General features: G+C 42.0%; 1 protein-coding gene across 5 annotated transcripts; it reads right to left on the reverse strand.

Moving 5' to 3' along the window:
- Positions 1 to 3,617: 3,617 nt before the first annotated feature.
- On the reverse strand, positions 3,618 to 26,678 carry sema6d (semaphorin 6D). 5 transcript variants are annotated; one of them, XM_086071127.1, is made up of 20 exons: positions 26,393 to 26,678; positions 19,390 to 19,558; positions 18,683 to 18,794; positions 17,698 to 17,758; positions 17,437 to 17,499; positions 17,239 to 17,340; positions 16,191 to 16,281; positions 15,828 to 15,947; positions 15,464 to 15,552; positions 13,573 to 13,790; positions 13,334 to 13,465; positions 12,607 to 12,762; positions 11,650 to 11,823; positions 11,168 to 11,308; positions 10,868 to 10,945; positions 10,728 to 10,786; positions 10,150 to 10,206; positions 9,528 to 9,710; positions 8,482 to 8,723; positions 3,618 to 7,775 (listed from the first exon to the last, which is right to left on the reverse strand). In XM_086071127.1, exons 2-20 carry the CDS (start codon positions 19,511 to 19,513, stop codon positions 6,651 to 6,653), a joined length of 3,327 nt encoding a protein of 1,108 aa, XP_085927253.1. In that variant the 5' UTR covers positions 19,514 to 19,558; positions 26,393 to 26,678; the 3' UTR covers positions 3,618 to 6,650. The 5 variants fall into 5 exon arrangements, with proteins under 5 accessions (XP_085927253.1, XP_085927254.1, XP_085927255.1 ...); XM_086071128.1 differs by lacking the exon at positions 26,393 to 26,678 and adding an exon at positions 25,597 to 25,892; XM_086071129.1 differs by lacking the exon at positions 10,150 to 10,206.
- Between the last annotated feature and the right edge of the window lie 1,152 nt (positions 26,679 to 27,830).

Consider the following 27,830-nt stretch of genomic DNA (forward strand, 5'->3'; position numbering starts at 1 on the left):
ATAGGCTTTCAGCTCAGCTGTGACCCTAATAAGGACAAGTTCTGTAGAAAATGGAGGAGGGATGGACGGAAGGGTTCGTATGTGATAGTTGCATGCATATTTTTACTTTTCCATCTTGAGTATCCTGAATAATGATTAAAAGTGCTTCTCAATCATTTTTGCACTCTCTGAAAATGAGAGCACCGCTGCCATCTACTGTAGTGGATGTGCAATTGCACTTTATTCTGGTAGCCTTTAAAAAAGAAAATATTTTTATTAAATTGTACCTAATTATTGTTTAAGTATTTGTCCTATCCGTTGTCTACTAAAGGGTTGACATTTTTCCCTTGACAAGTTACCAGTTACCCCATGAGATATAGAAGAAACACATATGCGCACAGACCCAAAGTCAGCCTCCATGTCCGAATGACAGCAAACGTTTGCCTTTTTTGGGGCAGGGACAGTCTGTGCTGGTAATGAGACCAAGTGTGGCCAGGCGGCTGGACAAATGAATGAAACGGCTACAGAATCACTGGCTGTGTTTGATTTGCCTTCACTAATTGAAAGAGACCATCTGATAAATTGAGAGGATGGGATGTACATCAGAATAGCAAGAGGCACCTCTTTGTTGTTCCCCATTGCCAAGCAAATCACACCCCAGTCTGTTTTGGAACACCCAGAGGGGAGCGTGTTTCCTGTGTGAGTGAGAGAGAGTGAGAAAGAGAGAGAGAGAGAGAGAGAGAGAAAGAGAAAGAGAGAGAGAGAGAGAGAGAGAGAGAGAGAGAGAGAGAGAGAGAGAGAGAGAGAGAGAAAGAGAAAGAGAGAGAGAGAGAGACCGGTTGCTAGGATGTGTGCACAAGCGGCCCCGCTGAAAGCAAATGAAGGAGCACTTGTGTCAGCATTCTAGCGGGAGCGATGAGCCAAAAGCTACAACGCCACCCTTTTCTTTCTGTGCAGATTAGTGAGCGTGCACCCTTTTCTTTTCCCGCGTATTTGACTTAACACACACAGCTCCCGCGATAGTGGCTGTGATACGATAAGAAAGCGGGGAAGAAAGGGCCAAGGACATTTCAATTATAGTGACCAAAATGGTTAGGGTGTACAATAAAGGGGAGAAACAGGATGATGACTGTAAGGACGCATGGCTGAAAGTGATCCTAGCAAATCGTATTTTCAATTTAAGTGGGTCCCAAAGTTAAATTTTTTCAACCCTGCTGGCGCCCCTGAAAAAAATAAAATAAAATAAAAATTAATAAATACAGAAAATAAATAATTTAAAACATATATCTATGTATTTCCTTTTTGCACATTGGAAATTGTAAACAGCAGCAAACAAAATGAATTTTCAGACACCATTGAGGGCTACTCCGTATAGCATCTTTCTAATGCACTGCACCTAAACATATTTAATGTGCTTAAATCCTCGAGTGGAACATATCCCACAAGGTCATCACAAGGTTTTTCCACGCCGCAGCAACAAGGCACTCTAAAGCGGCCATGCCAACGAACAATCCCTACGGAAGATGCATTTTCAGGTTGTAGGCCTAGCTAGCTAGCTAATTGCACTTTGCTGTTACGTGGGTTAACCACTAAGGCGAGTTCACGTGCTCAACGCCCTGTTTTTTAGCCACAATCATAAAATCTGGTAAACTCAAATAAAATAGCTCAAAGTGGTACCTCAACAAATCACTACTACCATATATTGTTCTCAGCCTCTAGTTAGTTAGCACTTCTCTTAAAAAGGGTTACAATTGCCTTTAGATGCTTCAAGATGGTAGCAAAAATAGTTGGAGGTTATTTTTCTTTTTCTTCCAGAGAACAACGTAAGATATGTTCCAAATGAAATATGCAAATAGATTTACTAATGCCACACTGCAAATATGAGGGTGTTCAGACAGTATGTAAAAAATAACCAATAAATGCTGATTTACAACTACAACATGCTGGCTGCTATAAGGACATCACTCAACTAACAACTGCCTACTTTGTTGTGTGAAGTTGAAAAAGTAACATGGCTGGAACCTATCTTATTATTTTTACCCCCAGTAATTGTTGTTTGCTAACATTGTGCCATTTGCATAAACCATATGTACTGTCATAATTAATAGCGTCCCTCTGCCTTTTGTCTGCTGTGAATTAAAAGAACAAGAATACAAACACAAACTGGACTCACTTGGTACTTACAGTGGGGAACACCAATTTTATTGCGTTAGGTCAGACAGCTGTTTTTAAAAAATTTTGGGTGCAGAAACCAAAACTGATCTCAGTTTTTCTCTATCACATCAAGTTTTTGAGCTGTTGGATAGCTATAGGTTAAGAGACTAGCCAGCACTAATCTTATTTCCTGCTATGCAGATACTGATCATACTGACGATCAGTATCTGCAGAACAGAAATTGGGATCGACACACACCTCACAGCACTGCCTCAATTGTGACTGCACAAACAAGATGCCACATTGTTGTAGAATGTAGATGAGTCCAATCCAGTCGCAATCAGCTCTTCTTACTAGTCTTACAACAGTTAATCAGGGGAATTTTGCTCATCTGCAGGTTATGATGTGGAGAAAAAAACAAACATTAACATGCTAGAAAAAAAATGACTGCAATTTTCGTTTTAATCAGTATAAAAATTGAACTCAACAGAATGTTAATATTTTTTAATTGTTCCCCACTTTGCTAAATACACGTACATGGATCCACACCAAGTTGTACTTCTGTAGTCTGTGCTTCTTCCCACCCAAGTTTCAAATGTTTTTTAAACACAGCTTTTTTGTCCATGAAAACAATTAGATTTTTTTTCCCATGCATGTTGCGTTCGTTATTGCACTTTTGACCTTTTATACTTACTTATCAGCAAATTTTGGTGATATTCACTTCAAATATAAACGATCCGTGTATGTTCGTTTATTTTATTTTTTATTTTTGTTACAGTACGGTAGTTTATTGATAAAGAAGTATATTATAATTACAAAATAATACTGTATTTGTTGTATTTTTTGTGAGTTATGTTTGGTACAGTTCTGGCTCACCATTGTTGTATTTTAAAGTGCTTTAATAAGGTTTGAGTTGAGTACTGTATGTAGTCGATACCATCTGTAGGAGCAGAGCATGCGATGGTTATCACAACACAATTTCCCACACTACTGTCCTTGAGATTTTCATCTCCCCTTTCTCTTTTGTTGTCGACATCTTATCTGTCCACAACTGTACTATCACGTCATATCGTTTTCTGGCTGTTTATGCTGCATGCATTTAAATGTATGCATGTGCTGGTGTCTATGCATTCCTCCACAGCTCATTAGTAGCTTAGATCTTTTGCTCTGAGCGATAGTTAGTCCAGATGCTTGGTGTCTGCAGGAACATTCTATTTTGGAAACTTTCCCACATGCTTTCTGGTGTGGTTGAGCCTTCGCTTGCCCCGAACTTCAAAACAACCCCGCTCTAAAAATAGTCTGAAGTGAGTCGTAATCATTCTAAGGACTCTTGATGGCTCTGATGGGGCAATGGGCATTCAGGACTTGCATCAAGCCCTGCTGTTACTCCCCGTATAAAGCCTAGCCTTGTTATTCATACTCCAAATCCCCAACCTCACAACTTTCAGACAATGGTGCTAATCAATCAAACAAACCACTCCTGATTTTATTTCTGTGCAGTAATGTTTTATTTCAACTATACATGCCGTGTTAAAAAAAAAAGTCAACAAAAAATATGAAACAAAGACCATTACTATTTACACTTTCACAGTACATCTTTAAAACATTATCTACACGCTTCAAATACTCTGGAGATCCAATATATACACCTGGCCTTGCATCACCATGTTGCACAGCATTTCAATCTAAATGACATGACCAAAACTGTTGTTTTTTTTCCTGCACATAAAAAGACCTAAGACTGAATTTTAAAGGCTTCAATTTAGATTGCAACTGAAGAAGGAATTCATATTGCAATGTACAAGGCAGTTAAGCAGTGTATGTTCAATGTATGTCCGTGTATGTCAGGTTGCAGGTGTCGCACAATAGAAGAAGAAAAAAAGAGCCCAAATACTGCTAAGATGGCAGGCAGGGACAAAGTCTTTACATACAATCATTACTTGTAAACAAAATGTGGCTTTGGGCTAAACAGGCAGCTGATACTGAAATTAGGTGTCACCCCATGTGGATTGTGAAGTGAAATCATTCTTCAAGTTATCGCTACTGGCCAATAAAAACGGATCAGAATTTGATATTCTGCATGATCACATCTAATTCTAACAGTGACTGCTTTTGCGTGAACACCATGTTAATACATTGGTCGTGGGCAGGGTGTGCTGAATTGAGCCGACTGGTCCACAGTGCAAGGTCTAAACAGCCTACATCCCACTGTCAAAAATACATTCACTGCATGGCACCTCTGTGTGGCGGATTCATACAAAATCAACACCAGCTATGCCCATCCTTTTAGAACATTTGCCTATGACCTAGTCACGAGTCGAATGTGTGTCTCTTTTGATTAGATCGGTCATTTTCAACACTTTTTGGCCTGTAAAATCAATTTATATGGTAAATGACAATAACACTAAGAACCATTGACATTGCCAATAATATACTGTACTGTGGTGGATAATTTTGAGGTTAAGGCACACAATGCACAGATTCATGTTCACTTGCCTAAAAATATGCTTACTCCTTATTTATAGTATTTAAGTATATACACAAAGTCGTCATTCCCAGCATGACTTATCTGGACACATTGGAAAATGTGGTGTTGATTGTACACTGGCCACTCACAGGGAAGCTGTACTGATAACGCAGGCATCGGAACCAACACAGAAGGTCAAATGAGCTCTTTAAGTCACATATTTTAAGTTCAGTCTAATAATGTAACCAACATAAGGTATTTCAGCGAGAAAATGTCCAATTCATACACAACGGTGGCTCGCCGGTGTTATAAACCACTTTGAATGAGAAATATGCATTCCTGCTACATAAAGAAAAACGTCTCTGCTGAATCATTTCAACAAGTAGAGGTTAAAAATAGGGTAATTTATCAGTCATAACAGTGTGTTTGGTTGTTGAAATGGTACCTATTGGCTACTCTTGGCATAAAAAAAAAAGTGTGCATACCCATATTAGGGTCATCCCACTCTGGTACACTACTATATGCATCAAACACACAAAGCTATGTCTAAAACCAATAGCAGCAAATGTATTGAAGAGGATATCCCAGTGAAATACGAGTCCCTGTCCCAGTATATAACCCAGTGTGACCATTTTAAAAGTAGCACAACCTTATCACCTTGAAACACTTAAAAATGACACAAAAATGGTTTAGGCTTAGTTTAAAATCAGGCCATACAAGACCCAAGCAACACATTTCAGTAATACAGTGACTTAGGTCTTCGATGGATTTTAAGGTGCGCCGTCTGCATGACACTGCTCTTGAAGTGCGAAGGCCAACACAGATGCAAACACACGGTCAAAACACACGTCATCATTTACACTCTAGTGTATGCTTGGTGCCTTTGTCGTCATATTTGAACCTAACAATTCCTGTATTAGGTTTACTCTCCGCTGCCTTGCACCAGCTTCCGAACAAAAGCGTGGCCTACCTACTTCACATTAGTGGGAAGACAGTGCTCAAAGGCAGTGAAAAATGAGACCCATTCTTCAAGTATTCCACTGTTTCCAACCTGGTACCTCACACACACACACAGACACTGTGGTGACACTGGTGTGTCAATCGGTTGTACCTAAATGTGAAAACGGGTGACACCAAAGCGCAGGTGTCCACACTCTAAAAACGCTTGGGTCATAAATTACTCAAATTGGGTACAAAATAGGCCGAACCACTGTGGGGTTTTTAACCCCAAAAGTTGGGTCAAATTGAATAAATAACCTACAATGCAGTCTAATTTGTTAGGTTGTTTTGTGCATTATTCTTTTGATCATACTTTTTGGGTTAATTGAATAATAATAAATTGGTCGGTTTATTTTTGACCCAATTCAATTGGGTTATTCAATTAACCCAAAAAGTTTGGTAAAATTAAATAATACACAAAGCATCAACATTTTTTGGGTTGTTTTGTGGGTTGTTCATTTTACCCAACTTTTTGGGCTCATTGAATAACCCAAATTAATTGGGTCAGTTTAAACGGACCCAATTAATTTGGAGTCATTTGGAGTGATTTAACCCCCAAAAATGGGTCAAATTAAATGAATAACCCACAAAGCTGGTTATTTATTTGACCCAATTTTGGGGGTTAATTGAATAACCCAATTGAATTGGCTCAAAAATAAACCGACCAACTTGCGTTATTTGACTCGAAAGGTTTGGTTGGTTCAAGTTAAAGCAATAACACAAAAATAACCCAATTTTTGGGGTTGTTTGTTGGATATGTATTTTTGGCCCAATTTGGGTTATTCTTCACCCAACTGTTTATAGAGTGCACCGTATGACAAGCAGGATGGAAATCAAGATAATGAAAAACATCGGAGGAATATCTTTGGCCGCACGTGATTTTTCCCTTTTAACTGAAGCGTAAGTCAATGTGCATATCACTTAAAGGGGAACACACCTCAGGTTGATACACAGACACACATTGGGCTCAACCCAATCCATAGCCGAGCCATCCGGGCTCAAAGCTATAACTGTCAAGGCAAAGAGCGTCCGCCAAAGTGTTGGCGCTCTTTTAATAGCTGTACTTATTGACCACTCGCATCTGTGGAGTCTGTGGTGAGAAGCCATTAGGTTTCGGGGGCACATCTGGCTTTAGTGATGGGGTCCTTTTAAGTCCTGTACGAGGGAGTGAGCCGTATCCACTGTAGCTGCTTTGCCGGGATAACGAGGGAGGGTTGGGAGAGTGCATTCCGGCCCCCATCATTCCAACATGGGAATCTAGTCTGGAGGGGGGCGTCGGGGGCATGTATGCCACTCTGTTCATACTGTGCTGGCGAGACACAGATACTCCCATAGTCACCCCGTTGGTTGAGGTGGACAAGGAGTGCCTGTGAGAAGCACTCCGCTGGAGCTGATAGCCCCCTCGTGGCCTCTCCAAGGTTCCCCCCATGCTTAGGCTGCCCGTTGGTGTGGTGGGAGTGGTGGACAAGGGGACGTCCACCCTTTTGGTGGGGCTGTGCCTTGGCAAGGAGGAGGAAGGCGAGTACAAGGAGGCCTCGCGACTTGGCACCCTCGGAGGTAGTTCCGTCAGTTCCTCCATGGGTTCCAGTGTGAGGTGTTGTCGAGAGCGGGGCGCCGGTCCCTCGTGAAAAATGGCCTTAGGGTTGGCCACAGAGTCATTGAGATGTTTTAGAAGGTCGTTTAGTGTATTCCTCGCATCCACCGACCGCTTCTGGTCTTTCCTACTTCCTTTCGTGTCCGGATTCTTCAGCTTCTTCTCAGAAGGATGTGGCAGAGTTTCATCTCCACTGTCAAGATACGGGTGGTCATGTGTGGCATTGGGCAGGACGACGGCACTGGGGATGTGGGAATGTCCCAGGGCCAGGTTTGGGTGTGGAGAGTTGGATTTGGGAGGACCAGGTGAAGGAAGGAGAAACTGAGGACTCTTGGCCGTGGAGTTGGATTCTTTGCGGGGACCGCTGATCTTCTTGTGATCCCTCTCCCACTGGTTTTTGATGGGCTGCAAGCCTTTCTGCTGAAGAACAGGAGTGGACTCAGGTGTCGGCAGAGCGGCCAACTCAGGGGGCGGACAACCATCCCGCAGGATCATGGTCTTGGTGTCGCCGTTGGGCGTTTTCAGGTCTTTACTCAGCAGGTTGGTGTACAGCTTCGGAGAATCCACATTGGTCTGATACTCCTGTGCACATGGACAATGAAACAGTATGAAGATTTACCAGAACCACTGAAGTGTTTTAACTCCTTCTTTTACAAAATGGTGCCTAGATTAGAGATGTAACGGTATCCAAACATCATCATATGATAAATATCACGATGTGAACCTAACGATACGATAATTATCACAATATTGTGGGGAGGTTAGCAATAAAAAAATTAAAAAAAACTCCCGATACTGTGTAAAAACTCCAGATATTGCCAGAATTCTCTTTTTTATATATTTGCTTGTATGACTGATTTATATGAGAGATAGTCACCGCAGTGGCCAAAACATTCCTAATTAAAATTAAATTGCACTAATAAACTAACCACCAGAGGGTGCTAGAACCACACACATTTAATAAAACCGCAACTTTTTAACAGATGTGCTACTTTTAATATCGTGACATGATGATGACAACATTGTGGCAATTTCAATATCGCGATATTGCAGTTAGCGTTACATCCCCAGCCTTGAGATACGAGTCTAATTTGTTCTATGACCACGTAACGTAACTCAAAACACTTCAATTATTTTCTCCCATTGAAATAAATGGAAATGCCAGTAAATAATGTGTATTTTACAAAGGGAGAATGGCACCCGTAAAAAAAAAATACAATAATGAAAGAATTAAATATAATTGAATTATTAAGTATCTCAAGGCACCACTTTCTCTAAAGAATTGTACCTTTACAGGGCTGTCGAAGAGGCCGTTGAGCTTGACGAAGCTTCCAGCGGAGTCTGAGCAGGACGGAGCAGATTCCGCATCCTTGTGGACACGCCGTTGCTTTCGCATGAACGATTCCCGATTGCAGAAGACAATCAGGCCGGCTAGTAGGGCGCCCATAAGAAAAGCGCCAAACACGCAGGTGATCAGGATGTTCATGTGGACCATCTGGCTGCTTTCGCTCGCTTGGATATCCCACACACCTATAAACAAACAATAAGGTCGTGTTATCCTCCTGCTGAGGTGAGTCAAGTGGTCAGTGACGCGTTCTCCAGCAGCAATGTGCATGTTTGAGCTCAAACACAACCGTGCATGAGTTTATTCTCCCAGATCTCCCCTTCAAACAATGTACCCAGTCATTTGCAAACAGATCGGACGAAGAAATCATGATTATTTGATTTGTAGAGATAGTTAGGAATCCATATACATTCCACCATCCATATTGGAGATTTGTTTTTATTCAAGAAAGGAGGATTGGTTTCCTGGTCCATGCGCACCAAAGGGTCAGATCATCTGAAAGCCAAATTCAACTTTTCAAGAAGAAATCAACCAGCAGGAAGTTGGTCAGAGGAGAAATAGGAGTGATGTTTATGTTCCACTGGCTGAAGTAGTCGATGCTCTACGGGAGGTTTGTTAGTAACCACAGACATTGAAAGAGTTAGTTCACCCACTGTGCGGCCACCATTGGGTTGTGGCAGTGCAGGCCCAGCCAATCATCTACCAGCCAGGGTAAACTATTACTAGTGCTAATGTTAGCTAGAGTCCAGTCCGCAGACAAAATCAATGAAAGATTGGAAGAAAGAATGTGAAAGGATCATTTTAAGAAAAGAAGAAAAAGCTTGGAAAATAGTGAACCATAGAGTAAAAGAAAATGAAACATAATAATCTATTCTAGATAGCTGCCACAGTGTGGATGTGAGTGCGCATGTGAGCCTCAGCGTGCATTGTCAGTGGTCGGCAGCTATCAGATCAATGCAGCATGCTGGCTGGCTCCCTGCGGGCCTTACCCTCTTGCCCCCCTGGGAGAGAGTCTAAAGAATTAGACGTGGCTGGGTCATCCTGCAGCACAAAGCCTGAGCCGTAGAGCTCTGGACCGGGCCCAGAACTGGGGCTCTGAGTGGGAATGAGTACTGGGGAAGGTATTGGCCCACTGGGCGGGACAGTGACTGGTGCTGATGAAAACTCCATGTCTGTGGTGACAAACAAATTGTTAACAAATGGTTTGTAAAGCATACGGTCATCATCCCACTTAGTCGGCATGGGCAATGGGAATTTGAAAAGTTACGTTTGAGTAAATCAAGGTAAGGCGTTGAGATTTTTGTTCCAAAGGGACAAAAGAGAGGATGCAAAGTTTCAAAGAGGAGTTGCTACAGAACAGTTACGGATGCTTTGGTGGGTGAGCATGCCAGGAGGAAGTGATCGGAACAGGACGTGATGAGTGAAAAGTGAGGCGGCCGTGACCTGGCAAATGGGTTTTGTTTGTGACGGTTACAATGAAGCGGGTAACGTTTGCATTCACGGGAGGTGTTTTGTTGGTAAAACATGACAATGAATGAGTGGTGCCAAGACAGGGCTAGAGATGCTGAACTCAAGGGAAAAGAAACCATTTGAGTAAAAGATCAAACTAACCAGAGGTAGGGTCGCCAAATGATTTGTAATCTGGCGCTGATGTAGTGCCCAAAAATGCTAAAAGAATTCAAAAGCACAATACATGATCATCAGGGAACTCAGAAGTTTCTTTGAGTGCGACTGCATTAAACATATGAAGCACTCGCTGAGCATCATTTATTATCTTTCTGAAGAAGGTCCTCTGGTTCTGATCAATACTGAGGTTCAGCTTTGATCATGGTCAGTTGGTACATTTGACAAGGCAGATATTTCAAAAGAAAATCAGTCATGGTTAACTTTTTGCCCATGACTTATTATTATAAGTAAGGCCTCTATCATTTGCACCAGCTGAGCATGAACCTTGAATGTCCATGTTTGCAGCATTAGTTACAAGTAGCCATGTACTCGCTGTATATGTAGATGTGTGTGTTAATAATACCAAACATAGACTTACAAGTATGTAGGGACAAGTTACTGGAGTGAATACTGGTGTGAGTGTGCAGATGACTTTATATTGTTTGCTCAGGTGTGTGCGTGTTGGTCTGTCAGTGTATATATGTGTCAGAGGATAGATGAAGTGGTATGAAGATGACTCTTACCCTGACAGTCTCCCAAGTGGCCTGTGTTTCCTAATTCAATATCCTGCTCGTAGCCCGCCCTGAAAACGAGACAAATGAGAATGTCTATCATCTCGACTTTAATTAAGACATCTTGTGATAAATCTGGAGCTTGAACTCACAAAAGACCGGGCTGTATCCTCTCACAAACTCCTTGAGGTCTCCATCCACAATAGGGATCACGTAATGCAATGCAAGACCTGGTCCAAAACACACACACACACAAACACAAATCACAGAACAGTTTAATCATTCTGGGAAGAGCATAGTAATCATTTGTGGTTTGCTGAACATTAACCCCCGTATGGAGGGCAAACTTGTTATCCTTCCATTTATGACATTCACTGGGCAAAAAGCAAACAGTAGAGGCGCAAAACTGCAGAATGTACATCTGCAAAAGTGTGCAGTAGGGCATCACTTACTTGTGGCAGGAAGAATGCCTTTCACAGCGACTCAGGGGGATTCGGATGACGCAGCTTGAAAAGGCAACATACAGGCTATGTGCGTCTTTGTCCACGTGCAATGACAACACACGCTTATCATCGTCATGGTTAGACAAGCACCTGGAAAAGGGAAAGGCGGGAATCAAAGGTGCATCAGATTAGTGTCTACTCTTTCACTAAAGATCTAATCACCAGGCGGATAAGCTTTTTTTCCTCACAGCTTAACAGGCCTTTAACATTTGACATTTGCAAATGATGATGTGCAAATCCCCAAAAAAAAACAACAACAAAAAAACACAACAACAAGAATTGCATGCACAGAAATCTGACAGACATCGCCATCAGCACGAGGAAGCTCCGGTTAATAGTTGCTGACTCTTCAGCCATGAGGCAGATGGAGAAGAGAAAGAGAGAACAAAACAAAAGCAGACGGAGCGGGTGAAAAGTGCACGGTGCCTTACTTGGCCTTGTTGAAGATGTCTATCTCCTCCAGAAGCAGACTGTCATTCAGGGACGTGGACGAGGTCTTTGCCAAAACCTTGAGGACAACTCCTGACTCGGAACCGATGAAAACCACTGTGTAGTTCTTGTGCGGGCCGGCTTCGTTGTCCACAGCCAGCGCAGTCAGCCTGTACCTACAACACATTACATATACTGTATGTATTTTTGGGGCACATGCATACGAATATTGGTACTTCGAGAGAGAGAAAAAAACTCAATAATGTACGCATCAATACCTTCTGGGTGGGAGACATTTTTTTCTTTACGTACATTATTTTAAAAACAGATTTGGAATTATTTTGTAAGGAATACTACTGTATAAAGTTACAGTAAGAATAATTACTGTATTTTGCTTTATTTATTTATTATTAATTAGATTTTGGATCTATTATGTTAGTGTTATAATTATAAGTAGGGTGTTATGTTTATTTTAAAGGTTAATTTTAAATGTAACGTTAAACTTTACGTTGGTGAAGTGTTAAGTTTGAGTGAAACATTCCAAGTTTAAGGTATTGTATGCAGTATTTGATTAAAATAAAACATTTTTTATCACAAGTGAAGGACATAATTATCAAGTATCAATATTCCGTATTGGTGAGTACTTAAATGTAAGTACTTGTACTCATTCTTGGTCTAAAAAAAAGTGGTATCATGCATTGCTAAAGTATTTACTCTACGCTAAATTTCATGTAGTGCTGTTGTTCAGTACTTTTGAGTATTGACTTGCGGACTCGGAAGAACGTGTATGTTCTTTAAGAGAAGTTTGTTTGATGTCAAGTTTGTCATTTGATTAACATAAATAACTGTTTAAGAACTACAAATCCATTACTGTAGATGACCACAGTGCAACCCAGTGTTCGTACCATAAAAGTTGTTCAAATAAGGCCGTGTTTACAATGCACTATTGTGATATTTACCTGACACGCGTCTTGGTGTACCAGGGCTCGTCCCCAATGGAAGGCACAGCTGTGTCCATTAGAGGGTGGGACTTGATGAACTGCAGGGTTTCATCTGGGAACTCGATGGAGCTCTTAAAGGATGCAGCTGGACCATAACCTGCACAGCAGCCGGGTCTAAAATGGAGGGTTCACATGCACAGAGAGCAAAAGGTCAAAAAGCAGCTCATGTGATCATTGCACACCAGGGGGCTGATCATCAGCATGTGCGGTGAAGTGGATGGAAAGTGAAATGAAAGGGATGGGGAGTAGGTCCTTATTAGTATTACAAAAAAAGGCCTCAGCCGGAAGCATTAAATATGCATAATATGCATGCTTATCCTCCATCAATGATTCACCAGGGAAATGAGGTGCTTTGTGGATTTTTTTTTTGTCTTGGACACAGGGCATGCCTCGAAATTGTCTACTGTACAAACTGTTCAAACTGCATCATCGTATAATTATGCCACGTTAATTATTTAACCATCAGCAGATGGTGAGTGTGTGTGCTGGGTCGCGGCTAATAACCTGGTCTTTTACTCGTGGAACATATTTGATTTCACCTGACCAATAGAATAAAAGGTTGACAAAAAGAACGGCTGGTTAGCAGCTGCTGAGTCAAGCGCCACAGAAAGGTCACGCTCATTGTTCATTACATCCCATTTGAATGCTGCGTTGATATTTTCAGAGGGTTCGAAAAGATCCTTACCGAGGTTTTGGTAGCTTCTCCTCTGGAAACGGCGTCCAGATGGAGTCAGCAGTCTTCTGCTCTTTAAAACGACCATGGAAGACTTTCTCGATGTCGGCCATGGAAAAAGCACACACTGCTGACCCCGGAATACTGTGGAGAAGAAGCACCGCTATTAAATGGCCATACTTCACCTCGGTTTAGCCTCCTGCCGTCCTTGAAATGAGTCTATCCATCAGCTATAAACAGTCACAGCCCACCTGTTCATCTGCGTGGTGAACACGCCCACAACGGACGGGACGCCGTTGATGTTGATGATGTCAGTGATGGATTGAAGCACGTCAAAGTAGAAGAAGGAGTCCCCCGGCACGGAACAGTTCAGTCTGGCCTTAACAAAAGATGTCCAATGTTTCTCGAGAACCCGCTGGGACCCGCCAATGTCGTTTTTGCAGATCCGGGCAACGCGAGAGTAGACCACCTAAAAGGGGCCAGAGTTGAAGCGAGGATAGAGGCAGGAGGAAGTGGAATTCAGCTGAGTGAACGTCGCTAAAAACACTTTCAGTGCGCTAAATAATGCATCTCTCCATTCTGTTGCAGCTCAACACAGATAGCAAGAATACACACTTTTATTTAGGTCGTCCGATTTTGTGTGGAAAGCTCACGCTGAGTGAGGCCACAGATTAAAAAGCACACCAAACGGCTGGCCTAATGGAACCAAGTGATGTGTGTTTGATTCTGTGAATGCAGAGGAAGCTATCGTGTGTCGTTCCTGCACTTTTTAACATCAAGCTACTGTATGTTTTTTTTTTACATCGTTGTTAATGCAACAAATACTAACATTAACTCATTCAAACCCCAAAACATGTAAATACGTTTTTTAATACTTTGTCCTTCACTCCCAATATCGATTAAACTTGATGATAGCTATATTCTAATGCTAATTTCTGTACAACGGAAACAGATAAAAAAATATATAATTTCAGATTAAAGAAGAGACTCTAATCTTTCTTTTGGTAGGTTCCATGTTTTTATGGCAATAGAACACAATATTCTGTGGGCCTTGCAAAATCCAGTACAACAGCCGTAAGCAAAGGGGGTTGCTTCAGTGAAAATGGTTGGGAGTGAAATCGTTAAACACAACCATAAAAATCATAAACAATATAGTGTATATATGGAGCAGTTATGTCGATCATGGCTATTTCAAAGTACAATTTCGCCACCTTTACAGTGGAACCTCAGATTTCATCCGTCCAGTCTTCCTTCATACACAGAAAAACACTAACGTGGCCACTCATTTCTTCTTTTATTTGAGAAATTTCAAGTTCATATGAAAATACAAGTTCTGTATTAGGGGTTCCACAAATGGCAAGCCAATTTCCAAATTGCAAGCTTTTATTAGCAACTCATAACTCAGCTCAGCAACCCTTGGCTACTCCAATGTTGCCCCAACATGTTTGAGGGTTGTTATTGCCTTGTTTTGTTAATAAAAGCCTGCACTGTGTAATAGACTTTGCTTTTTACGTAACATGACAAAAAGTTGTTATGCAAGCTGTTTGATATATATATATATATATATATATATAGGTGAGAAACACAATGGAATTTACTAAATATCTCGTGGCAAAGTCCGAAAATAGCTGCTCACAGACACATCCTCGGCATTTTCCATAATGACAACATATTAGCAAATTATTTGGTGATTGCGATGACTAGATAACCCCCATCGAAGTTGAAGTGTCACCCCAGTACTAATAGGATTGAAATATTTAATCAAGCGTAAACTGATGGGAGGAGGTTGGCCTCCAGGCTAGCTGAGCCACACCAGCTCAGGATCAGAAATCTGATGCTGGCATCGAACATACTACATCCTAATGCCCTTGCATTCGCTTGGGAGAGAGGCAGATACAGAATGTGCATTCTCTGAGAGACAAATCCTCTCGGTGTGTAATGGTCTTACATTAGGCAAACATCCCCAGCAAACCCAGACTGTTGAAAATTCTGCTGTATTCTAATACGCTGTACTGTAATCGCATGAACGGGCACTACCACTTGGGCCATTTGTGTCAGAAATGAATGCAATTGAGGAGCTTTCAGACTTTTTGGGATACAGCATCTGTTCCCGCTAAAACGGCACCTTCAGACTGTTCTTACCTTGCCCAGATTGCTGTGCTCCACCGCAATCTCTCGGTAGAAAAAGTACACATAATTCCCATACTCGGCTGCGTGCAGGAAATGAGGTTCTGAGGGAGAAACAGAAGCAGGGAGTTAGGAGAGTATTTTTGCTTCGTCACCACCAGTGTGCATGTTGAATATTTCAGGGATTTGTACAAGGCTGTATATGACTGGGGGTGACCTAGATTGCCTGAGAGGGAGCCGGCCATATCCCCCGAGGAGTTTGGCAAGACAGGAGAGCTCTCTATCACAAACTCCAACAGCTCTGACACACACCATGCCGTGCCGTGGCAGCGCCAGAAAGGAGGCAACTGAAGATGTAGTGAAAAGGGCGTTCGCTTACCTTTCAGCCACTTGGAGTCGTACTTGATGGTCCTCAAGGCGGATCCATCACCCATACTGCGATAAATGACAGAATCGCTGGCCTGAAAGTCAGCCACCGTGGCGGAATACAGTTTGCCCTCTAAAAAGCAAGACAAACAAAAAACACAGTCAACAAAAGCTGGCCTACAACAAACACTCTTCTTTTGCAATTTTTTCTCATTTAAAAGCTTTAATTGGTCCAACTTGCTTTTAGCTGCAGGCATATTTGTAGCACAGCAAGAACAGCGAAGTAATAATGAGAGCGTAAGTAGGAACATATTAGCCCTTGTGCAAAAAGACTCTTGTGTGCTTGTGTGTAGGCGGCTGTGCTTTTGACTCTCACCTGCAAAAAGGGCAACGTTGGTTTGCTTGGAGTCAAATGGGCACCGTGCCAGCCCATTGATCTCCTCACCATCCAACTCGAGGTTATCCAGCTGAAGGAAGGAACAAGCGCACACATTCAACAAAGACGGCAGAGCAAATATGTATAAGAAAGTGTCCAAACAGTCCAGTCAATGCATTGAAATGACTTTTCTAGTTACCAGCCGGCTCATGGTCATTTTTTACATTGTGTACCGGAGCCAACACTTCAAGGAAAACCACTTAAAAAATGAGGAAAAATAGAACTCTACAGAGCCCTTAAAGTGACATTGGTATGGGCGGGGGAAATGTAATAATAATTGTTTTCCCGGCCTAATGAGAAAAAATTAAAACACGTCAATTTAGGGCTGCACTAGAACTCTGTATGTTATAAAAGCATACATTAATGACATCATGTAAAGAATTAAACAGTTTTCGTCACACTTTTTGCTTCAATTCAAAGGCCATTATGCTGCTCCTTCTGGTGCATGTGCAGTATAATACAAACAGAAGGATATACATGTAGCCAGGGGAGACAGCACAACTCCTCAGCAGTAATATTAGTTAAGCATCGTAGAGGATAAAGAATATATGACTGTGGGTATTGTTATATTGTCTATCTACAAGTGTTCATCAATAGTTAGGGCATTGCACTGGAATTTCATATTTTCTTTTCTGTCTGTTATTCACATTATACACCTTTAGTGGTACCAGGTATTCAAATGAAACAGGAAATTGAAAAGAACAAGGTGGTCCAATAATTTCTTCCATGATTGTAGATGTGGTAGCATTAGCTCTATAAGCTAGTGGACTGAAAGGATAAGCGATGTGCTTCTTTTAGATACACAATGTGTAATTATCTTTGTTTTATCAAGATTGATAATTATAGATTAACAGTAGCTTTCAATTGGGAGTGTCAATAAACAGCTTGAGGCCTCTTTTTTTGATGGATTGCTCGAAATATCAAAAAAAAAAAAAGCAAGTCAGTCAAATCACAAGTCATTGGTGACTATATTAAGGTGTATACCAACCCTGTAGTATCTGCACATGGGGTTAAAGCCATTGGTGCCACAGATGAAGACCAGGTCGTCATTTCTGGGAACCAGCACTTTGATGAAGTTATGGCACTCATCCTATAAACACACAAAGACAGTGTTGAGTATTTTTAAGTAATTAGGTAGCGCATGCAGGAACAGGACCTTGTGTGGGTGAATGAGAGTTGCACTTACTCTGTGTTTTCCTTTGACGGCACACATCTCTCTGTCTGCCTGGCCCGATCGCCATGTCAGCTTCTGTGGAACCAAAACGTGAAGCATTAACCCTGCGCACTAAATGCATGTGCACTGGAATGTTCACACACACGCACATTTGCGTCTCTCCTTTCAACTCTCATTTTACAACCAGCCTAGTTTGTGATGAATGGCTTGCGTGTGTGTGTGTGCGCACACGCGTTTGTGGTTTAAATGAGTAGCTTGTGGCAAGAATCTTACCCGGTAAGGGATGATCTCATTCCTGTAGGATTCTCTCAAACTTACAAGGTACACCTGATCTCTGTGGACAGCAACATAACACACAATTTGAGTAACGCAACAGAACAAAGGATATAGCTAAAAGATGACCAAAAATAAGATACAAATCAAAACACAAACAAACTATTCATTTGCACAAAATGTGCTCTAATATTAGAAGTGACGCCGTTGAACCTTGTTTTTTAGAGTGTACAATTGCAGGGACACTGATGCATAGTAATCAGCTCATCTGCATTGTTGTTTCCCTGATTGTGTTTTGTTTAGAGTTGAGCTCATCCTTGGAAAACCACATCTGTTGCTGATTCGGATAGAACTCGCGTTCCTCCCAAAACACAACTTTTGGTTTGGTGGTAACATGAGATCACCAGTTGGCGATGATAAACAAATTAATCAAGTATCTTGTCAACAATAACTCAGAATTCATCCTCAGCTGTTCAACGGGCTTTAGAACCTGAATAACCTCACTTGTTTTGATAATGCGCCAGTTAAGATAAAGGCGGAACACCCAACTGGGAACAATAACAACCTTAACTTTCAGCCAACGTATGTGAACACCCACAACTGGCAGTGTGATTTACCTGACCCAAGTAATACATATGGTTGTGATTACACTAGTACGGGGGAGCGCCGGGTCGGGGAGCAGTTATACTATAGATGTCAAGGTGATTTCTTGCTACAATACCAGTGGCTGGTGGTACAATTAATCCCAATGCTCATAAATACTAAAAGGACATGTAGAGATGCCAAGAAATCCCTGACAGAGCATCAGGCTCGGTTGATAGACGCTCTTGCTGGATCAATAGCGACCATATACATCAGATGGCGGCCTACAAGCCACGGATCCAATAACACTAAGAGCCCCCCCCCCCCCCCCCCTCACTGTTTACCTGCCAAGATGCGAGTTAGAGAATTGGTGTGCGGGAGAATTTGCGCGTGTTCAGTATACCTGCCAGCGATAAAGAGCGTGTCTTGTATCTTGGTCATCAGCTGAAAGTCGAGGCGATGCTGTGACTCGTTACCAGAGGGCCTGCCTCTGAACACAGGGTACCTCCGTGAATCTGCAATTGCAATCGTACACACACATTGCTGATTACATTAAATGCAACAGTTGAGTGAGCGTGCACAAATATAATCTAATATGACTCATTGATTTGGATGCTGTGCTTATGTATAGGCCTACTGATGCTATACTTTTGCCATGCAGCGCGGTGGGTTATGGACTGAGGAAGATTGTAGTGTTGTCGAATTGTGAAGTGTATAAATGCATGAACCTTAATGACAATGAGATTGCTCAACTTTGATGGAGCGCTGCGCTCCATTGAGTGCCACTCTACTTACATACTGCACTTACTGTGAATTAAATTCAATTTGAGGAAGGTTATTATTCAGAGCGCCCAAATGTTTTGTCATTAGTTGTTTGAGCAGTATGTCGCTACATTTTACAGCTTGTTGATTGAAACAACCAAACAAAAAAACTTAATGCTGCAGCCTACAGAGTATATTCTTATCACGGATAAAATAAAGACACAATGCAGCACTAGCAGGTACAATACAAGAGGGGGTTCATTGCCGTTGAATTTTTAGCGACGCTGCAAGTCATTGTAATCGCGGCCAATCTCTGTTGAGATTGTGTGTGTATGCGTGTGAACTCACAGTGTGCGTCAACGACATCCAGGGGTGCAAGGTCCTCAGGGAAGCTGACTGCTAGGAGAGTGTGTGAGGCTGTTAGCAGCAGCAGCAGAAGCTCACTGAGCAGAAGTGCGGCTCTGTGGCCCATGGCTGCTCACATACACTTCCTGTTTCACACTAGTGGAGATGTTACCTGGAGACATGCACAGAAACATTCCTCTGTTAGTCAAAGTTGGAGATGCACAGCATGTACACCATCCACCCTTGGTAAAAAAAAAAGGGGGGGGGGGACCCAACATCATCTTTTAGTATAATACATTTTGCTCTATAAAATATTATAAACCATTGTTTGTATGAGAGTGCAGCTTACCACTACAACCACTATAACAAGCATATATTTTTTTATTAATACTAAGGAGATCAGTGAACTGCAAAATTCACAAATGGACCTATTGAAACCAATCTTCCACTATAGCGTAAAACAAACAAACAAGTTAAAGTACCACTGATTGTCGCACCCAACTAAGTGGGGTGAAATTCGTTCTCCGCATTTGACCCATCCCCTGAGGGAGTGGTGAGAAGCAGCAGGGGCCGCGCTTGGGAATCATTTGGTGATCGAACCTCCCAATTCCAACCCTTAATGCTGAGTGTCAAGCAGGGAGGCAAATGGGTCCCGTTTTTATAGTCTTTGGTATGACCCGGCCAGGGATTGAATTTACAACCTCCCAGTCTCAGGGCGGACACTCTACCACACGGCCACTGACAAACAAACAAACCTCACTTGCTGTCTTGTGATCAGGCCACAGCCATGTCTAATATGAAAATATTGTTTTGGCATGCTCCTGTGGCTAAAGAGCAAGAGGTTATGCTTCTTAAAATTAGAGCTGTCAAAATGAATCGATTAATCGACAAGTAATCGATTTTATTTATTTAACTATTAACTTTTTTTTAATTTAAAATGGTCCGAATCCTCTGATTTTAGCATATCAACAGTAATTGTTCACTGCTATCTGTAGTCCTTTAAGAAAGAAAACTGATTATATTATGTGTTTAATCAAAATAAGACATTTGCAATCATCTATTTTTACTTTGGAAAACAGTGACCAAACCGGGAACATATGACAATATCAATGCCCCGCCCCTTTTTTTTTTTAATCGCCATACAAATACATAGTACAAAATAGACACCAATCACTGGATAATAAACATTAATTTAAACGTGAGGTACGGGTGTGGGGGGGCGGGTTGTATACAATTTAATGCAAAATTAAAACGAATCTGATTAGTCGATTAATCAATTGAATAATCAACAGATAAATCGATTCAAAAAATATTAAATTCACTTATAATTAAGCCATAACCTTGTCTAATATAAAAAAGTGCTTTGCCGCCATCTTTTGGCATTAATGGGAAATTACAAACCTTTAGTGGGCGGGTACTCACAGATTAACATTAAGGCTATCCCTAACACCGCATATTTGTATCTTGTTACTTTATTTTGTTGTTGGCTACGCCTGGACCTTCAGTCTGTAAATAAATCTATATATTTGTAATAATAAATCAGTATATTTGATATAGCTATTGTATGTTGTGGCCGGTGGGTGTTCAAGCATAATCCACACATTGGCCTCTCTTGAGCACTGGCGAGTGGCAGAGCAGGAAATTTCCCATTCTACCTCTCCCTTCATCTGCTAACTAACAGAAGGTCAGCCAAAAGTCCGGCGTTGTGTCTCAGTGTGTGTTCGGCAAAACGGAAGTCCACTCTGTTAGGAGCACGGCGAGCCCTGCTGTACATTTGCGCTCTGATTGGTTTGTCCGGGGCCAAGCTCAATGCTGATCAGCTCATTGCAACTTCATCACCATCACCAGTGCGCCATCTCATGCAACCTTAGCTGACTTCTATTAGCGCTCTGTTAGCTCTTACTGCTGCAGTCTCTCCTTGGGGCCAAAGCGCTTTATTACACTGCAGTGATTCACTCCATCTTTGTGTTATGAGGACAAAGCCACGCTCACTTGTTTTGACATTGGAGTAATTACGGTGGGCACACTTTTTTTTTCTCTTTTTTTTCCCCCCACTACATCCTAATGTACTGTACTGTAGATATAATACACCAGATGGATATAATGTATTGTAGGTAGTATTCATGTGTACGAAATGTGTGGAGGAGGGCTTTGGAGACAGGCTGTGGCTCTAAATGATTAGTGTACATTTCAAATATTTATAAGGCAAACAAATTATTCATGTGGGCAAAGCCTGAACGGATATAAACAATTTACTGGGAGACGTCACACAGGCTAAAGCATAGATTAGCTGGGAGCGTGCTGGGATCCACACATACAACACCATGCTTTCACATTATGTATCTCAAAGACTGACGCATGTGCACACGCACAAACAGTAATGATTCATTTTCCTATTAGCCCCAAAGCACACCTGCTCTAGTCTGTCAGAGCCAGGCCATTAGTGCTTTGATTGATCCACACAGGAAGCAGGGCAGCCCATATCGCTGTCTCACTACAGTCATGTGGAAACCTCTCTAAATTTGCCCACTTTCAACTTACATTCAGTGCCCAAGTAGCAAATCAGTGTAAAAGGTAGACCAACTCCAACAGAACATCTGCATGCCAGCTCCCCCCCCCCCGTGTACACCCAGTGTTTGAGTCATCTCAACTGCCTTGAATACGCCGTGTTGATATTAAGCGACCGCATTTCTCCAAGCACTGATAATCCAATTTCAGTTCGGTAACATATAGCGCGTCACCCGGGAGAGATTGAAGTGAGGCTGAAATGGACCGACCGCTCTATAAGTGTGTTTTAGTCATTCACGGTGCGTAATGGTGGCAATTCAGTGCTCAGTGGGACGCTGCGGCCTTCCAAACAGCAAAGTCATTATGTGTAATGCTAGACCTGAAACGGGCTTGTGCTTCGTCTCCATTAGTCCACTTAACAGTTAAATGGGGAGTTTGATGTTTTTGACAAACTAGAGAGATTGTATAGGGTCAAATAGGCGGTTGTACGTCTAACTAACACACGTGACGTTGGAGCATTTCCTTTCACTTGTGAACACCATCAAATCTCCATGCTAGCTTGCAGATCAATAGAGACAAACTTAATCTAAACGAGAAGTGATGATAGACCCTCTTAAAGCGGAGGCGCTGGTGTTTCTTAAAAGCATCTATTGTAGTTTTACTACCTCGCAGATGTGCTCACACCAAACCCCAAGACAGGAATAGATACCGAATGCACAACAAGAGGAAGCGGAGCTACTGTACAAAAGGTAACTAAAGTGAGATAGCGAGTATATCAATTCTATGGCGCCATTATACAGGCAGTAGGCTTTGCGTCGGAGCCGAGCTCGGGTGTGCTCACATTTAACAGAAGAAATACTTTCTCCAAGCTTATTGCTAAAAATGCAATTAAACAGGAAAATAACTATCGCTCAGCACCATTACAGCCTTACTGTAGAAGCAAAGGCTTCCCTTTTAATGTAAAACAGAAACCGAAGACACCCAGAGGTCAGCGATCTAAAATTACTTCTAAATCTCCAGCAAGCCCAGAATCTTTTCTATTGACTATTCCTTTGCACTCTCTGGTTCCTGCCCTCCAGTTAGTGTGCGCGGTGTGCATGTACATATAGGCCTCAAACAAGCCCAGAGACGCTGGGCTTGTCACGCAACTCACTGCCATTCAGCCTTGCCCTGCTCTACCTCTGTTATTACAGGCTTTTCAAATGTCCCGCAACCACGCACTTCCCCGCTGATATTGTTGGCTCAAACTCAAGGTGTTTAACGTGGGGGATGAGAGAGGAGGGGGGTCTGGTGGATTTGGTGTAGGGGTCTCTAGCCCAATTCTGGTAGTTAAAGCTGAGGATTTAGTGTTATGAGCCTAAAATGACAGATTAACACATATTCTCTCAGTGAGCTGCACTTTCGCTGGCATATGTCAGCCGCCACCTCTTTTTGACCGCACCGTTGGATGCCTTTTTGCAGGGAAGTCCGATTTGGTGCTCATAAAAAAAAGAAAAAAAAGATGGCAAGCAACAGCGGTGTGTGATGTTTCGTGCCTCAATTCTAAATGTGATGCGTGGGTATAATCCCAGTAGGAAGATAACGGCCACCACTTTGGGAATAGTACGCTTTCGAGTCCAATTTGAGCCATTTAAATCCCTTTAGAAGTGGAATTGACTCGGTCGTCAAAATACAAACTGGCTCAAAAAACAAGTACAAACAGGTCACGTCTGGTGCCTGCCTGAGCTATGCCAAGCTTCACAACCAACTCGGCAGTCTACAGCATCTAATATTTCTCGAACAATTTCCAAAAGTGTTCACAATAAATTGCAGTTACCCATGTGAAGCCGTGGCAGTATCCAAGCTAGAAATTAAAATGTAAATCAGTCAACTGAATGTAGCGCTGTACATCTGTAGCTGCATCTGAAGGCGGTTTCCCATTGGCCAAGTGCTTTGCCACAAGCACTTAAATGCCAAACAGTCTTTATTTGTGGCAGCGAAAGAATGCACCTCTGTGTTCACGTTTATTGTCTGCTTCAAACATCAACAACTGACTGAGGGAAATCGCTCAGGCCAGGACGAGAGCAAGGCGCCCAGGAATAGCATCGAGTCGCATTTATTAGGGGGCATGCCTGTGTAACTAACATACAGAAAAAACAAGGGAGCTGTCCAGATGCAGCCTCTTACGAGAATTGGCCACATGATCACATTATTGCCCCAAGAGTGATTATTATGTATATATTCCCTTCAGTCCCAGTGCGCCTAAGCTGTTACTACAACCTGGATTTGCTTTCGAGGGTTTGAGGACCGTGCCCCAGTTAACTAGCACTAACCCTTTTCTTGTGAACCTTGGCAAGAGGAAGAGTGGAACAGGCGAAAGGTTGCACACAGCAGTAGTGTGCACAAAAGGGCCTGGCTGCAGGTGTGACCAGGAAACAAAAGGGGGGCTTTGACCACACAAATACAATGGTGCCCCACCCCCGGTCACTGGCCCTATCTGTGCTCAGGAGAGCACATTTGGGGGCTACCAAAAGGGGGCTTTGAAGGAACAAAGCAAGCCATATAAACATGTTGACTAGTGGAACTTTTATCACTCAGTCCTTTAAACACAGAATTGATTCTGATTTCAAGCTGCAGTTTGGACGTCTATGAGGTTGTTAACACAGAACCCTTGGGTTTAATGGTGACTGTTCCAGGTTACAGCTGGCTGTAGTGGAGGTTAACTGTGGTCGTTCTGGTCGCTAATTTCTGACCCGGAGGCCAGCCCAGCGACGTGAGTTGAGGCACAGCAACGTGCCAAACTGGTTCGGATGTTCAACCCCCTGGCAAGGCTCTGGCCAACATCAATTTAGTAGTTGTTGAAACTATTGTATTTTTTTTTGGGGGGTAGGGAATTACTGTAACAGGAAAAATCATATTGCTATATTTTAATATTCTAAGCATTTCAGGTGCTCACGTGAATTTAGAATAAGCAGTTTGATCGCTCCTTTGGCTCATAGTCTACATAGCCTTAATTCCTGCAAATGGCAGATTTTCATAGATAATTTAGCACTGTACACCCATCCCTCAATCCACTAAAATCAGCCACATGCCTGTTAAACAATGGCCACAAGTTGTATTTATTTTCTACGTTATTTCATTTTATGCATTAAGTGGTAATGTTTCAGCTTGGGAGCGGTTATTTTTCTATTACTTTCATGCGCACAATCCATGCATGAGTGCAGCCACAAACGCTTGTATTGTCCAGACTGGGGTGTAAAGGCATTCAAAGTTCCATCCGTGGTAAATCTTTTCACAAGCCTTTAGTGTCCACATGTGGGACTGGGTACAAAAGACAACAAAGAGGAGGGGACACAAGAGGAGAGACAACAGTGATGGAGCTTTTCTATTATCCGGCAGCAAAATAGAAGTGCAATACGCTCAGTTAATACAAGGCACCGTAAAGAGAAATAAATGAGCAAAGATATAAAAGTAACACTACAAACCAGAGGGTGCTATAGTGTTCTTTCGGGTCACCTTAATTATTTAATATGAACATAATGAACAAGTACAAACTAATTAACGGTCCCTTTTAACGCCACACTGGCGTATATCAGTAATCAAAGAGATCAAAGACAATAAAGGGAAGCCAATTTTTAGGTTAATCTTAAATATAGTGCAGACATGATTATTTCGTGAAAATCGACACAAAATAGGTTTCTTTTCAATCGCAGGATAACCTACCTTAAGCTCATGAATGGAGCAATCCGCCCAAATGTCCGAATATTCCTCTGGTAATCCATTTAAGAAAAGAGAAGAGGGAAAAAAAGCCCCAGTGTGTATGATTCTTCTTATGTTACGCTCCATTCGGACACACTTCATCGTTTTAAATCCTTCTTCTCGGCTCCGTTCGCTTCATCTAAACATTTTTTTGAGACTATTTAGTCCTGGTTCCGGGACCCCTTTCGATGTGACGACTGATGCTCAAAACAGATCCACGACCAGCGCACTCTTCTGTGGAAGTAACTAGGCTGTCGTCCCCTCCCTCACTCACCCACGCAAGCAGCACCTCCACTAAGTTTGCACGCATTTACACACTAATAATAAGAAAATAATAACATAAAAGAGGTGCAAAGCTCCAACTCACTGGAGTAGACCGTAGAGAATAACAAAACTAGCAAAGCCACATGCTCACTTCACTTCACAACTCGGGAGTGATTTAGTAGTAGAATTAATACTCGTAATTGATTTAGCCCTTTAAAAAATAAAAAAGTCGAAATCACAAACATTTAAAGACAAAGAGTCAAGGGAGTCAATATTCCTTTCAAGGGAAGCGCGTCCAAACGGAACCGAGCGGGTTACAGTACAAAGCCTGCTGTTAAAAAGCAGCAGTTAACATGTATATTTCCTGTACAGTTAACACAAATGTTTGCACACAGAGGCATCATTTCTCCTCCGCAATCTCCAGTTTACTCATTTGACTTTCACTCGGCGATAAAGTGAAGAAATAAGCGCATGCATTTCTGCAAAAGAAACTCACCTCATCTGAATGCTTTATTATTGTGTATCCATATGCAGTAATCCCAGAAAAAAAAAATAGGAGGCGAATATATTGCGCGTCGCTCCAACTTCTCCTGGCTGAGAGAAAAACAAACTAAGAAGACACGGCAAATGGTGTAATTTGACCCGAGCTCGGTCAATCCACGCAGGGAGAGATCCACGGGCCGCCAATAAGGAGCGCTCTTGCTCTTGCTCCAGTCCCTCCCCCACCATCCAGCTCTCCTCCTTGCTCGCTTTTGGACCTCTCTGCTTCGCTCCTGGCTTCCTTCCTCTCTTTCCAAGAGCCACAGAGGCAGAGAGGGAGAGAGAGGGGAGGGGGGAAAAACAAAAACACCCCTCCTCCCTCTTGTGTGACCCCATATTGCACCCCCTATGTTAAAGCCCCCCTATAATACCCCCCACCCCACACACACAACTTCAAGTCAGCAACTGCTCCTAGTTTAAACTCATTTCAGCCTATTTGAGGCTCAAGCAAGCTGCTGCTGCTTAGTTAAAACATATTTTAGCAATGTTTGGATTTGGAGAGATAGCGGTAAGCCCTTACTGTATTTAGCAAAGCGCCATAAAAGAGGCGAAAGTATACTTTCGAACTGCAGCGGAAAAGTTTGCGGGAAAATAAAGATGACAACCATTACAGTAAAGACAATTTATTTTGTCAATAGTGGCGTGAAGTAATGACAAACTAAATGCTTTATTCTTGAGTAGATTTTTTTTTAACTTTGTGTATTTTACTTGAGCATGTCATTTTCTGATGATATTTTGCTTTTAGCTCAGTTTTTCTCAAATAGGGGTGTGCAGTGTGATGCCAGTGAACTTTTCTTTCTTCCTTTTTTTATTTTTATTTTTGCAGTTCTAGAATAAAGTGTAATTACACATCCACTCAGTAGGCGATAGTGTAGCTCCTATGCAGAAGTGTACTTACGGCAATTTTATGGACAAATTATACTATTTATAGTTGCGGTGGAGAGTAGGGGTGCAAAAAAAAAATCTTCTTCCTTGGGGGGGATGTAGCAAAAATATCATTGAGAAGCAAAGTTTAAGCTTCAACATTTGAAAACAAGCTTCACAATGTTAGCAGCTGTTCATGCTAGCTAGCTGTGGGTTTGAAAAGTAACAGACATGCCATGGTAGCATGATACCCCCCCCCCCCCCCCTCAGTACAAGTGCTATCTTCTTCAATTAATTTCAGAATTGTAGATAACTGACAATAAAAATAGTTATTTTTTGTATTTTTGTTTTTATGTTTACTTTTAAACTAAAGTACATTTGATAGTTTATGCTTTTTTGGTTTTACTTAAATGCCATAGTTGTATCAGCACTACTTTTACCAGTCTTCTTAACAAAAGTATTGTGGTTGTAGTGCTGTGGTGGAACTGCCTCAATGCATCATGCTGTGGTGTTTCTACTGTTTTAGCCCC

The sequence above is a fragment of the Leptonotus elevatus genome, chromosome 3, assembly GCF_054856555.1.
Source record: "Leptonotus elevatus isolate MCC_2025b chromosome 3, RoL_Lele_1.0, whole genome shotgun sequence".
In the NCBI taxonomy this organism is placed as follows: Eukaryota; Metazoa; Chordata; class Actinopteri; order Syngnathiformes; family Syngnathidae; genus Leptonotus; species Leptonotus elevatus.

Excerpts from the sequence above, each read along its gene's own strand:
- sema6d (XM_086071127.1), bottom strand. The coding sequence starts at position 19,513 with ATGGGCCACAGAGCCGCACTTCTGCTCAGTGAGCTTCTGCTGCTGCTG. Across the intron at positions 18,795-19,389 it reads GGATGTCGTTGACGCACACT|ATTCACGGAGGTACCCTGTG; the intron begins GTGAGTTCACAC and ends TTGCAATTGCAG. Across the intron at positions 11,309-11,649 it reads GACATCTTCAACAAGGCCAA|GTGCTTGTCTAACCATGACG; the intron begins GTAAGGCACCGT and ends TCCCTTTTCCAG.